The sequence below is a fragment of the Phalacrocorax carbo genome, chromosome 6 (genome assembly GCF_963921805.1).
Source record: "Phalacrocorax carbo chromosome 6, bPhaCar2.1, whole genome shotgun sequence".
Classification (NCBI taxonomy): Eukaryota; Metazoa; Chordata; class Aves; order Suliformes; family Phalacrocoracidae; genus Phalacrocorax; species Phalacrocorax carbo.
The window spans coordinates 11,130,513-11,144,070 of record NC_087518.1 but is presented as its reverse complement, the minus strand read 5'-3'; the positions used below and the strand labels follow the sequence as shown (position 1 = coordinate 11,144,070).

Sequence of the window (13,558 nt, the reverse complement as noted above, 5' to 3'; positions counted from 1 at the left end):
AAGGTTCATTTAAATTATCTCAGGTCCATTCCTTTTGAAACGCGTTCAAGACTAAACCCCACACTTGTCCCACACCACCAGGACGCTGCATCCGTGCGGGAGGAGAGCCCAGGAACACCGAGGGGGAGAAGGGAGCTGTGCAGGAGGAGGCCGAGCGTCGGCGGGGCGCGGGGGGAGCCCCAGCACAGCCCGTCCCCAGCCCGTGCCCGGTGCCGGCCCGAGAGCTCACGGGCTGCGGCTCTCCCCCGGGGCAGCCCGGCCTCGGCACCGGCCCCGCAACGGAGCGCTGCCGGGCACTAAACCGAGCCGCAGAGACCCGGCACCGCCTCTCTCACACCGGGATCTGCCCCGCCGCCCAGCCCCCGCCACCTCCCGCTTGAGGAACACGGGCCCGGCAGGCGGCAGCGCTCACCAGGCGGCCCCGGCTCCCCACCGCCGCGGGACAGTGCAGCACGGACCGTCCCTTCCCACGCACCCCCACCCGGCCCAATACCTACCGGGGGCGGCGGAGACGGAGCGAGAGGGGGGTGGGGGGGAAACGGAGCGACGCCCCGAGCTCCTCCTGCCGGGCCGCCACTGCCTATGCGCCGGAAGTACCGGCCTCCGCGTGGCGTCACTTCCGCCGGGCCGGGCCGGGCCGGACCACTGCGCCGGGCCGGGGGGGGGGGGTTTGAAAAACAAAAACACCGTGAGGGGGTTATCGGGCCGGCGGCGCGGGACCGTCTCAAGGCGCCTGGTCAGCACCCTCGGGAGGCGCTGGCGGCTCGGGCTCGGCCAGTGGCAGCGCCCGGCACGGCGGCGGGGGAGAGGCCCTCCGCCGCGGGTAGGGGCTGCCGGTATCCCGGCCTGCCCCGCGCTCACCCCCTCCCCACCCGGTATCCCGGCGTGCCGCGCGGCCCGGCACTGGGGTAAAGGTCGCGGGGCGGAGAGGGTAGCGCTGGTTCGGCGGGACGCAGCGTCCCGCTCCTCACCCGCCGCCGTCATGGCGGAGCAGCCACAGCCTATCAGCCCCGTGAAGAACTTCTTTGCTGGCGGCTTCGGGGGTGTCTGCCTGGTGTTCGTGGGGCACCCGCTGGACACCATCAAGGTGGGGCGGCGGCCGAGGCCCGGTGCCGTGCGGTGCGGGGCAGCCGGGGCGGGGGGACACACGGACGGGGACTACGCTTCCCGGCGGGCACCGCGCGGGGAACGGCGAGACGTACCGGCGGAGAGGCGGGCCGTGAGGGGGGACTACGCTTCCCGGCGGGCACCGCGCGGGGAACGGCGAGACGTACCGGCGGAGAGGCGGGCCGTGAGGGGGGACTACGCTTCCCGGCGGGCACCGCGCGGAGGCGGGACTCGGTGTCCCGGCAGTGTGCCCCCACTGGCTTGGCGGCCCTCGGCGACCGTCGCGTCCCATCAGAGGCCGGTTTATAGTGAAAATAAGAGAAAAAAAAAAAACAAACTGTTGATGTTCCTGTTTCTAGAAGGAGTTGAAAGCCTGAGTGGCTCCCGCCAGCCTCGTGCTGCGGCGGGGACCCCTCCCCAGCGCCCCTGGGCCCGAGGGGGCAGGGAGTGACCTGAGTGGGGGGACCCGCGGGACAGATCAGGCTCCACGCACGCAGGAGGTGAGGGAGCTGAGCAGCGGCAGCAGCACAGTGTTGGTTCTCAGTTGTTGAGATGGGGTTATTATCCCGATGTCATCCTAGCAATTAAATGGTTAAATGCATCAAGTACTAAATACATTAAAATTCAATCTCTTCTGTAAAGAGCTAAAATGGTGTTAATTATAGAATCATAGAATGTCCTGGGCTGGAAGGGACACACCGGGATCATCAAGTCCAACTCCTGTCCCTGCACAGGACAATCCCAAAATTCACACCATGTCTCTGAGGGCATTGTCCACGTGCTTCTTGCATATCCTCAGGTTTGGTGCCATGACTGCCTCCCTGGGGAGCCTGTTCCAGTGCTCCACCACCCTCTGGGTGAAGAACCTTTTCCTAATATCCAACCTAAACCTCCCCTGGCACATCTTCCTGCCATTCCTTCGGGTCATTGGTCACCAGAAAGAACCTGTCTGCCAATACTGTAAACTCTGGTCTCAAAACTTACTCCATAATAGTCATATAGAGGTGTTCACTGAATCAAAGGTTAGACAGTAATATTTAATAAAATAACGTTTTCCTATCCCATCTTACTAGGTCAGACTGCAAACCCAGCCTAAGCCACAGCCTGGTCAGCCTCCGCTCTATTCTGGGACCTTTGACTGCTTCAGAAAGACTCTTGTTGGAGAGGTACTGTGTTAGCATATCATCTGTGATGCCTGCCAAAAATATCAGTTGTTCCTGCATGTCGCAGGAATGGAATTGTGTGGGAACGTTGCCCCCCTGGAGACCACACAATTCTTGCGTTATCGGTTTAATTGCTTCTAGTTAAAATTTTTAAGCAGATTACAAAACTTGGGGAATACTTAGCATCCACGTGCTCCAGGTGCATGTCTCTGTTCTTGAACCAAAAGCACTTCTTAACAGATAGCATGATATTAAATCTGAAGTTACAGACTGGATTGAAAGTTGGCAGTTGTTTGCTGGCTTTGTTGTAGTCAGTGGAATCTTGCTGTCTTTGGTATTTGGAATTGCTTCTGGAAAGCCTAAAATAGGCAGTGACGTTTGGTGATACAAGCAGTACTTTTACTTCCTTCTATAATGCGTTATGCCATCTGTGAGAAGGCAGATGAGTGTTAATTAATAGGTTGTGATTTTTTTTTTACAACAGAGGGTCAATTATGGTAGATTTGTTCAGTCTTTTTCAGGAGGTGGACAGTGGTTTTCACTCCTGAATCAGCCATGTCTTGTGATTGAACTATAGTCTATTTTGTTTTTAGAAAGGCACGCAGCCTTGGTTTAAAGACTTTAAGGGACATCAGAATCTGGTTTTCTGCTTCGTAATTTTTCCCAGCAGCTATTTACCATTTGGAAACAATGGCTATAAAGCCCAACTCTGTGTTTACTAGGCTGAAGTCTAATTTTGAACCACTGGATCTTGTTAAGCAACTCTGTGTTCAATGAAAGATCTGCCTCTCATCTGAAGTCTACTTTCATTATGGTATTAACAGGTTGTTATATAACCAAACTAAATCTTGCTTCCCTAGCCTCTTCCGCAAGGCACTGAAATGCTTTGGTAGCTCTGAATCCCTTGCAGTTTTTAACACCCCTGCTGAAGCACGGACGTCAGAGCTCAACCATAATAGCCTTGTGATGTGAAGTTCAAAAGTAGCGCTGCCTCTCTACTCCTACTCAATACTTATCAGTTTCTGTAAGGAAAACTATTAAACTTCTCTGCCAAGGCCTTTTGTTTCCCACTGCTCATGGGAAGATTGAGCAGGAGTGTCTGATCTTTGTCAGCCAGATACAATTTCATTAGAGTCAGTTGTGCCTGTGCAGGTATAGATGCATACTGGGACACACTGATTTATTGAGGGGGGGGAAGGAATGGGTGGACGGACCAGCAAATACTTACTCTGTGCACTAAGCCTCTATCTAGAAAGATAACTCTCCTTTTTATTAGAAAAAGTTCAGTTCAAAGGCAAGATAAATTAAATAAATGCTACTTCTGGGGTCTGTGTTAGAATTTTGCCCTGCATGTAGTCTGGTGAAGGGAAACATCAGGAGCATAAAGTTGTGTGGTGAAAAAGTTTTGACTTGGGAAGGAAAGAAAAAATAATGGGCTCTGGAACTTCTTCCAAAGTGAATTTTGGTGGGGAGTGGAGTAGTTCAGGTTAGTCTCCCTGGCTTTTCTGTTATCTAAAGAGTGAATTCTGCTCAGCGTTCTCAGGCTCAGTGTCAGCATTTTACACTACTGCATTTGATGACTTTTTATTAATAAAGCATGTGCATTTTTGTGTGTATCAGAGAGAGAAGACTTTTGATGTAATCTATTCGGACTATTATCAGGTGGCTTTTAACTTAACTTCCTCATACTTGAGATGTAAGTACAGGATGAACAGTATGGGAACAGAAGGGCATAAGTGGTGCCAGTGTTTTCCCGGAAGGATAGCTTTCCTCTGCATCAGGCCCTGAGCCTCAGCTAAACATGTATAATTGCAAATAAACAATAGGCCCCATTTTTTCTCTGATTAATTTGACTGGCTGACTGATACTATCCTGTATTGTAGCCTTTTGCTTCTCAATAAGCTGAGATGTGTGCAAAGTCCATGCAAACCCAAGTAATTCTTGTGATAACATTTCTTGCAGGGAGTCCGGGGCTTGTATAGAGGAATGGCAGCTCCTATTATCGGAGTGACACCCATGTTTGCTGTGTGCTTTTTTGGATTTGGCTTGGGAAAAAGACTCCAACAGAGAAAACCTGATGACGTTTTGACGTGAGTTGCTGAGTTAATCAGTTAGAAAAGGCACCCTATGTCTCTTGCAGCCTGCGGTATTGTCGCACATTGAGTTGTGGTGTAAATTTGTCTCCTCTCCTTGGTTATAAATATAGTTCTAAAAAATAAAACACTAGTGTTTTAACGCTTCTGGAAGCGTGGGACTGATAGCATAGACTAAAAACAGACAGCGTGTGGGCAGGTGCTATGCAATTCCCTTTGTACGCAAGAAAGCCATTAAGGAACAATTCCGTTTGAGATGAGTACAGAGCAAGTTATATAGTGATTGCCTGCCAACAGTCTCACTATTAACAGGAACTATGGGAGAAATAAATTCATGGTCAAGCAGTCTTGACAATACTCACAGTCCTGATTCTCTTTTCCCTGTTAGTTGTGACTCTTGTCGTGTCCTTATGTTAGGATATGTTAATAACCATAGAAACATTTTATCATTAATTTCTGAAAAGCAGTGTTATGAGCAGCCTTCCTCTCAGGCATGTCCAACCTTGTGGAAAAGATATGGAAAGCTAAGAAAACTTTGTATGGCTTCCTACAAGCTACCTTATGCATGAAGAAAGGCACACACACACCCCCCCAAGTACTCCCTTAACTTCTTTGCTATGTTGTGATTCCTAGCCCTACAGGAACAGAACTGTAGCTTAGCAACATTTTATTCTATTATTCGTGCAATACATAGGAGCCCTGTCAGAAAGCAGGAGTCCATTGTGTTGAGCCAAGCGTGGTGGGGTGGGGAGGCGAGGCGCGGTTTCTGTTGGAGCCTTGCCTGCGTGGGGGCCTCCTGGGTAGTGTGAGTGCACCTGGCCCTACAGCACTAGCAACTGCCATGGCACAGAGCGAGCTCCCTCTGCTTGGGTTGCTCAGAGGGAGGCAGTGCCGAAATGCTGGGGCACTGCTAGCTTGCCCTCTGGTCTGCCAGAGTAGTGTCCTCATGCAGACAAGGCTGAAGGGTAAGACCAGGGGAGCAGTAAGGAGTGGACAATACAAGGAAACAAATAGGCTGTGGGCTTGTTTCCAGCAGCCTAATCACCTTAATACCTTGTGTTTTATACAGATCACACCAAAGGGAAGTTTTAAGGACCGAGGTGGAGAAGGGCAGCATAGTTTTTTGAGTCTTAGAACTCCTCTTGAGCAGAGCAGTAGGAGAGAAAGAACAAAGAGATGGTGGAACTGTCACTGTGCCCAGCTGTGCTATACTGTGGGTGCAGACTTGACACAGTAAGATACAGTGTGCTCAGGATGTGAGGCCCAAAGTTGAAGGTCAGACTCTTAGCACCATGGTTGGTTATGGGGTCTAGAGGCCGGCAGGGTGGCAGTGGCTCCTCATGCTGATTTTGCAGGGAAGTTTTGGAAGGAAGGAGATGGAAAGAAACCTGAGGACCCTGTTCTGACTTTTCTGGGACTGAATAATCCCAAGGTGAGCTAGAAAACTCAAAGCTTAGTTTGAGCAGTGGTGAGGGAGGTCTGAATGGTCTGGAAGATTTAATGTGAATTTAAGAGTAAAGAAAGGTATAAGAATTGGAAAACCTGAATAGAATGCCATCTTTTGGGCAAGGTGATTGAAGCAGGAGCTGTGGAATTTAACTAAATTGAGATGTCAGGCCGTCTTACTAGGGAAGGTAGCAGGTAGTTGGACGTAAAGATAAGTTTGTGATGGAGACATTCAGGCTGTTTAAGGGATTTCTGTCATGGAGACTTTGCCACATGAAAGCAGATGCAGAATGTGCGGGATGAGGGCAGGTTGGTAGGACACACTTCACGACGGCAGAGGCTGAAGGAGTGAGGGACTGAAAGGTTAAAGAAAGGAGGCTCCAGGCTGCATAAGCAGGAATACACGTGGAAGGTGGGGTCACTGAGAAGAGTGTGGGAGACTGGAGGAGGAAGAGAATGTCGTGAATAAAAATGAATGAGGAATGCTGTAGCAAAAAATGCAAGTACAAGGAATATTAGCAAATACAATGGATGTGAAGAGCTGAGTTAGGGTTGCTGTGGGAACCAGCGCGTTGAATCCTACAGATCTTAAATGTTTAGCTCTAATTACGCGTTGATGAGGCACTTCTGATCAAAATTAGTGGATGCAGCCTTGGGTGGAACAGCATAATCTGGTGATACAGGGGTCTTTCTGTCCTTCGTTTCCTATGTACTGTGTTGTGTTAGGGTCTCTTCTGTTTCCTTGGGGCAGATATCCTCAGCTGTTTGCTGCTGGCATGTTGTCGGGAGTGTTCACCACAGTAATCATGGCTCCAGGAGAGAGAATCAAGTGCCTTTTACAGGTAAGTCATTGGGTGGTGGTGATGGGAATTTAATTTTAGGGGTTCTTGCCTTTCCATACCAGGAACTTCTTTGGTTAGTGTATTTACTCTGTTCTGTTTTTTGACAGGACTGAGACAACTGTCATTTAATGCAACTGTGTCACGAAGAAGCATTATACAAACTCACCATTACAGTATAAGTACTTACAGCATTCATTGCTCTATTCATTTTACAGGGCACAAGCCTTATACTATGTGACATTATATGAGGTATCAATGGATGCCTCAGTCCACTTCAAAGTATGGGAAAGTCCAGTTTTTCAGAATGAAACTTTTTCTTAAAAAAAAAAAAAAAAAGGCAAAACTAGTAAATTGTAAGACTCTTTCTATTGTAAAGATTTTCTGTTACCTTGACAGGTTCCCAAAACATAATTGAGGAATGCATTTCAAAATACACAAATAGTTTTCTCATGTTTTGGGGGACTGTTAGCTCTATGTGTCCTCCAGGGTTTTTAAAGTATTGTTGGAAAATGTAAACCTGAACAAATGAAAACATCATCGTTAGCAGAGATAGGAAGGTTTGCTTATTTCAGGCTATGTTGAAATAACCGACCTAACTGACTTCAGTTGTTTCAGACTTACACTGGGTAAAAATAAGGGAGAGTCTAGCCTCTGTATGGAACAGTAAACATATCCTCCGCCTGAACATGAGAGCGCTGTTTGAGGAAGTGATGCAGAGGTTTCATATGCAGGAGTGTCTGTGGAATGAGTATGTGCCCCTTCCTCTCTGGAAATATGCACGTGGCTTTCTAACTACTAGCTGAATGAATGTTCACCAGCCAGAAACCTTCACTAGTCAGAAACTATCACTTTAATCCTTCAGATCCAGGCAGCTACAGGTGAAACTAAATACAGTGGCTCTTTGGACTGTGCAAAACAGCTGTACCGTGAGGCTGGGATTCGTGGTGTGTACAAGGGGACAGTGCTCACCCTCATGAGAGGTAACTGATAGACATTCTGATGCTGCTTCTGCACGGGGTGCTTTAAGATAACAAGCCTGACATAGTATCATAGATCTCACTGTCCCTTTAGCCAATTGGAGATGCTTGTCACCCTTTTTTCTTTTTTTGCAGTTTGCAGAGTTACTCCAATGCCTCAAAGGGACTGAGAAATAAACATGAGATTCTCAGTGAGTGAGGAAGAGATTAGATGACAAGGATCAGAGGGATATAGGAATTAATTAAGATCTGAGAAGCCAAGAGGAATGAGAGGCTTCAGGAGAGGAGCAGAGAGAACAAAGAGAAAAGTACAGAAGTGGGCTCTTATTTTATATATTTCTTTTTTGTGTTTTTTTTCTTCCTTGGGAGAAGGATTGTGACTGTGACTGTTGCTGTATAACGCTGACTGATTTAAAAGATGTGCTTGCAGCAGTTATGCTTTCTACCTGCTTGAGTGTGGGTTATTTTAGACTGGGATGTCATGACCCCTCTCACAACAACAACAAAGTAATTGTGTCAGACATTGAATCCTTTATGTGTCTCAGTACTTTCTCCTTTGAAAAGCATTAGATTGTTCCCTGCACTGGGGCAATGTTTTCCAAGGATAAGCTGAAATTTTTGTATTTTGATATCTCCATTTAGGAATTTGTTCTATCCTCGGCTTCTCATCATAGTGTAACAGCTAGCAATGTAACTCTGGCAGCGTCCTTAGCCAGAGGCTGATTCTCCAGTTTAGGCATGAGCTAAGAATGGGCTGTGGGAGTACCTTAAAAAAAACCCAAAACAAAACCCATCAACTACAAAAAAAAAAAAACAAACCCCAAACTAAAATCGAATCATTAGAACAAATAGTATGCAAAACTCTTCAAGTTCTTGAATAGCTCTGATCTGCTTTGCAGCAATTAAGAAAACTTAGAGCTGTCTCATCATTAGCTTAATGGCCATCAAGCAGGTTACAGTCTGATTTGAAAGGCCACTGACAGAAATGTTCGAGAACAGATATTTTCCCAGTTCTTGCCTTTAGCAGCTGCCATCCCTGGGAAAGTTCAGTCTCCTCTGTCTAGAGCAACAGAAGATTTTATTTTGTTTGTAGAGGAGGTTCAGAAGAGGAATCTGGATGTACTTTGTGGTGTTGCTGAGCTGGCATGGGGCTGCTGTGCCTCTAGGCTTCATTTTGTTTCCCACTACTCACAGTCTTTGTTGTTTACCCACTAGATGTCCCAGCCAGTGGAATGTACTTCATGACATATGAATGGCTGAAGAACATTCTGACCCCTGAGGGAAAGAGGTTAGTGAAATCTCAGAGTCATCATTTTTCTGGACTTCCAAGACATTGCTGATTAATCTCCACAGTTATGAAGAGGTTTCGAGCAGTATTATCAAAACATTTTTTAAAAAAAGGTTGCTTATCTTGTCAGTTGAGCTGGTTTAGTCTGGGGTTAATTGACAACTAAAATAGTATTCTGAGTTCCTCTCAGATTCTAGCCTTGGATCTTATTAGCCAAGGAAGGAATACTTAAAGTAGGTCTCTTCACTTTCACCCATGTGTGTGCACAAAGAGCTGGGGCTTTTTGTTGTTGGGTTGTTTGTTGTGGGTTTGGTTGTTGGGGTTTTTTTGTTTGTTTACCCACACCCCACACCCCCTGAGCATTTGTGTGTGTGCTGCTGAATGAAAAGATTTGAACCTTTAGGGTGGAGTTAGTACATTTTGCCCACAGGGCTCTGTTTCTTGGAAATCTTGCTCAGATACTGCGCTGTGTCTGTAGCATTGTGCTGCCTTCTGGCTGTTAGTCAGGCTGCCTCTTTGATTGTCACCTTAGTCAAATCAGATGAGTTTTTACCTTTTTTATTTTTTTTCCTCTTTCTTCTTTTTCCTCCCACCCACCCCAATCCTGCCACAGTGTGAGTGACCTCAGCGTGCCTAGGATCCTCTTTGCTGGGGGCCTGGCTGGGATCTTCAACTGGGCTGTTGCCATTCCACCAGACGTGCTGAAATCTCGTTTCCAGACTGGTGAGTTACACGCCAGCTTGTCGTGGTCATGCTCAGTGCAGTGCTCCTGGGCATAGGCTGGGCAGTGACGGAAGATGCCATCTGAGCATGGCATCTGAGAGGTAGCATGTCTTGAGCACTGCTTGAGACATGTACATGAAAAATCTGAGTGTGTTCCTATCCTTTTAGTTGGTTTCCTCGCAAGTTTTTTGCAAATCAGACTGTGTTTCTCTGTTTCTGTCTCCCTGCTAATATAATGATGCCGACTTGAGATACCTGTTTTAAAACCTAAGCATAGAAGTCATAATAATAGAACAGCTTATCATGGCTGTTCTATTACAAATGTGATTCTTTGAGAGGTTTTGTTATTTCACTTTAGACATAGTTGTATAAATTGTAGCCTGTGCTATCTGAAATCTATAGTAACTGGGCGTGCCTTGCCAAGAGCATTGCTTTTGGTCTAGGAGATCTGTTCTTATGTATCTGTGGCCTATTGCATAGACTCATCCTAGTGAGGATGGCCCCAGGCCTTGAGCTTCAGCGAAGTTTGACAGGTTTTTTGTTGGTTTCTCTGTGAGTCAATGAATATTTTTGTTAAGGTTCCTCCTATTCTCTGTCTGTGGACTCCTCTCTCCACTGGACAGTAACCATTTTTCTTGAGTCACAGATCACCATAATCTAGTGCAGGAAACTTTTCCTCTGAATAAAGGCTGCTGTGGTTGTTTGATATCGTACCAAGGACTGAGTGTGAAATACATTACATCCTTATTCTACTGTGCCAATCCCCAGTGCTGCTGTATAGATGATGTGCTTTAATGGTGGTTCCGTTTAACTGGGTTCGGTTTTGGAGTACTTATGCAGGGAGCTGGCAGAGGCAGTACTTTCCAGAGAAGTGTCAGAAAGAAGAACTTGTTCCTTGAATAAAATAACTTTTTAAAAACACCTCAGCAAATCTGTCTAACATCAGCATTAAAACAAGTCAAAAGCACAGGCTGAAGTTTGTTGCTATTCTTGGCTGGGGCATGTGATAGGATCATTTTCTGTTTCTCATAAACAAACTTAATTTTTATATCTGACCTTCCTATTTCCTAGTTGCAGCTCTTGGGAGAGCTGTGATCAGTGGTGCAAGTAACAGCTCAGACATCCAACCCTGACAAAAGTTATTCTCCTTTCTGCCCTGCCCCCCAATGACTTGATTAGGTAAATTCTTTGTGTTGATGGTGAGCACTTACCTTCTGTTTACTGAATCTTTAAGATGTCTTTTTTGTTTACTTTCTTTGGACTGAAATAGATAATTTTCCCAAGCAGATGTTTTCACAACATAGCTTCAGCAATGCTTGGATTCTGGTGTCACCTAGATGGTATAGTGATATGAACCTGTTGAAAATCCTGGGCTGTTACATATGCCACACTCTTCAGCATTTGTGACTGCCACACATCTTAGCTAATGTGGTTTGTATCCCTTTCAGCTCCTCCAGGAAGATACCCAAATGGCTTTAGAGATGTGCTGAGAGAACTTATCAGAGAGGAAGGAGTTGCATCTCTATATAAGGGCTTCACAGCTGTAATGATCAGGGCATTTCCCGCTAATGCGGTAAGTAAATTGTGATTCCAGATGGGTTTTGGGGACCTGGCCACTCACAGTGAATATTTGCAGTCTGTAGAGGAGATGACTAGCTGCTTACTGTCGTACCGTTTCAGTAAGATTTTTGCCACTGCAGGTACTTTTGGCTGTTGGCATCCAGGTTCTAAAAATTTACATTAACCTAGGGGAAACACCAAGTAAACCTTCCTTTGAAGCTTTCCATGACAGCTGTTGACTCATTCTGACAGTGTTTCTTGTCTGATTGTACATCTATGAGTAGAAGACAGAAATGTGTGTATAAGTTTGGACTGGCTTCCCCTTCAATAAATAATTAGCGTAACAGAGAAGAAGTTCTGCCTTTGTGTGGAGGGGTATAGGAAAATTCTTGCCTCTGGTTGAAGACTTGTTTTGTTTTGGTTTTTTTGTTCTCTTCTTCCTTCCATGTTGGCCATGTCAGGTGTTTACAGTGCTGCATTTCAAAACCCTTGTCTGGAATAGGTTTTTAGAATCCTTATTTGTTCTGTGTGTCCTCTCTTCCAGGCATGTTTTCTTGGTTTTGAAGTTGCTATGAAGTTTCTTAACTGGATTGCACCAGGTCTATGAAGACTAGGAAGTCCTTGGAAATTAGAGAGGAGAAGGAAGAGAGTGCAAGTCTGCCTCAAAGGAATAAAAGAATGATCACTTGAAGTTTCAGGAATGATCACTTGCCCAATACCACTTTGCCTTCCTCACATTCTTTAGGTGGTGCTATGTGCCATTCAGAAATGTAAGCTGTAGCTCTGAAAAAGAGTTGATGAGGAGCTAGAGGTGATACACCTGTCTTCTGAGCCAATGTACCACAGCAGTAATACTGCCAACAGACAGCTGTCACTATTACACACACTACCTTAAGTACTTCCTCATGGAAGAAGGGTACACTTCTTAAAATGTAATTCTTTATTTACTGAAGAAACATGTAGCTACTAATGCTGAAAAACTTCCTTAATATAGTTGTTTGGCAGTGTGTTCTTAACTCTCAGGGCATGAGTTAGCAGCTGCACATACTAGTATCTGCAAGCAGTGTCAGGTAGCATTCTCATCTCTTCTAGTTTTTTAGTTGTGGCTATTTCTATGTTGACAGTGGTTTTAATCTTACATGCATATAATGCAGCGAACAGAACTAAGCAAGGGAGGCCAGAGCTTCATTTCAGTGGGTTGAGGGGTATTACAGATACCATATTGGATTTGCACACTGATCTTTTCTGTGGAACTAGGACAAAAAAATGATTTATGCTTAACATTAGTACTAAGCTTTACTGAGGCAGCCAGTGGGGAAATGTGTTTGATCCTGAACTTTATTCTGAAATCCCTTTCTGTCCCACCAAAGGTACCCCAAATGTGATTTCAAAAGTACAGCATGGTTCATAGCAAACCATGATATATTTGATTTATCAAATGCTGTATCCTGGCATTCAATCCCTGACCCAAGAATATTTAACAGCACTTCCAAGAACACAATTTCTCTGACACGAGGGTGATAAACAAAGGGGACACTGGCTCTGCAGTCTCGTCTAACATTATTCTTGCTCCTGTTCCTTGGTTTTTCTCTTAATATCATTAAACGTAATCATATTTTCATTTAAGAAATTAGTAATGCTAAGAAGCAGAAAGCAACTTTAATTTCCTTTGGTTTTGATGCAGTATTGGAACTCAATAAAGCTAGCTGCTGCTTGGCTAGAATGTGTGCTTTGGTTCATTTACATTTTGCATGGTTAGTTTTGCAAAAGTTTTCCAATTCTTAATTCTGAGATGTGATTGGGAAATAAGTTGTGCTGTGCTGTCTTTAATTTTAACCCCTTGCCTCTTAGCTTTTGGATTTCCAACATGAGCCATGGAAATTAATGTTCTGCACTTCATGTGTTTGTCATACAAGTCCTGTTAGGCACTGTGTTGCGGCTGCAGCTTTTTAACTATAAAGCCAGATGCTAAATAACACATCTTGCTTGTGGAAAGTGTGTGATGTTTTCCAGGGAGAGGCCTGGACACAGATAGGGAGCGGGGAGCTTAGGGAAAGCATCAGTCCTGATGCCGCACAGGAAAGGAGGCTGAGAGTTTGTCCTTGGTCTGGCGTGGTCTGTTGGTCTGTAGCGTAAGGACAGAGTCTTCACCTTGGCTTTCCACAGGCAGGGGCAGGCCTGAAAACCTTCCACCCTCAAGTGCTGCAGAAGCCCTGAATCCCACTTTCCTTTCCAATTCTTTGGAAGGACCTGAAGGGAACCTGCCTTCCCCAGGGTCCACCTCTTGTGTTTTACAGGGTAGGGGTGTGAAACCAATGAGGTGGCTCCTGGTGTGGGAAAATCCAAGTCAGTTGGAGCT

At 45.9% G+C, this 13,558-nt stretch overlaps 2 protein-coding genes across 3 annotated transcripts in view; one reads left to right on the top strand and one right to left on the bottom strand.

The window, feature by feature from the left end:
- The window catches only part of ARIH2 (ariadne RBR E3 ubiquitin protein ligase 2), a 33,715-nt gene extending 33,131 nt beyond the window's left edge, over positions 1-584 (bottom strand). For both annotated transcript variants that reach the window (XM_064453625.1, XM_064453626.1), the window contains exon 1: positions 498-584. The gene's annotated coding sequence lies outside the window, so the exon portion shown is untranslated. The remainder of the gene's footprint in view (positions 1-497) is intronic.
- Positions 585-810: 226 nt separating this feature from the next.
- SLC25A20 (solute carrier family 25 member 20) lies at positions 811-12,922 on the top strand. Its single transcript, XM_064453627.1, has 9 exons — positions 811-1,087; positions 2,181-2,273; positions 4,233-4,360; positions 6,561-6,651; positions 7,514-7,631; positions 8,844-8,916; positions 9,530-9,639; positions 11,088-11,212; positions 11,744-12,922. The coding sequence occupies exons 1-9, from the start codon at positions 983-985 to the stop codon at positions 11,804-11,806; spliced, it is 906 nt and encodes a 301-aa protein (XP_064309697.1). The 5' UTR covers positions 811-982; the 3' UTR covers positions 11,807-12,922.
- The last annotated feature ends 636 nt before the right edge of the window (positions 12,923-13,558 follow it).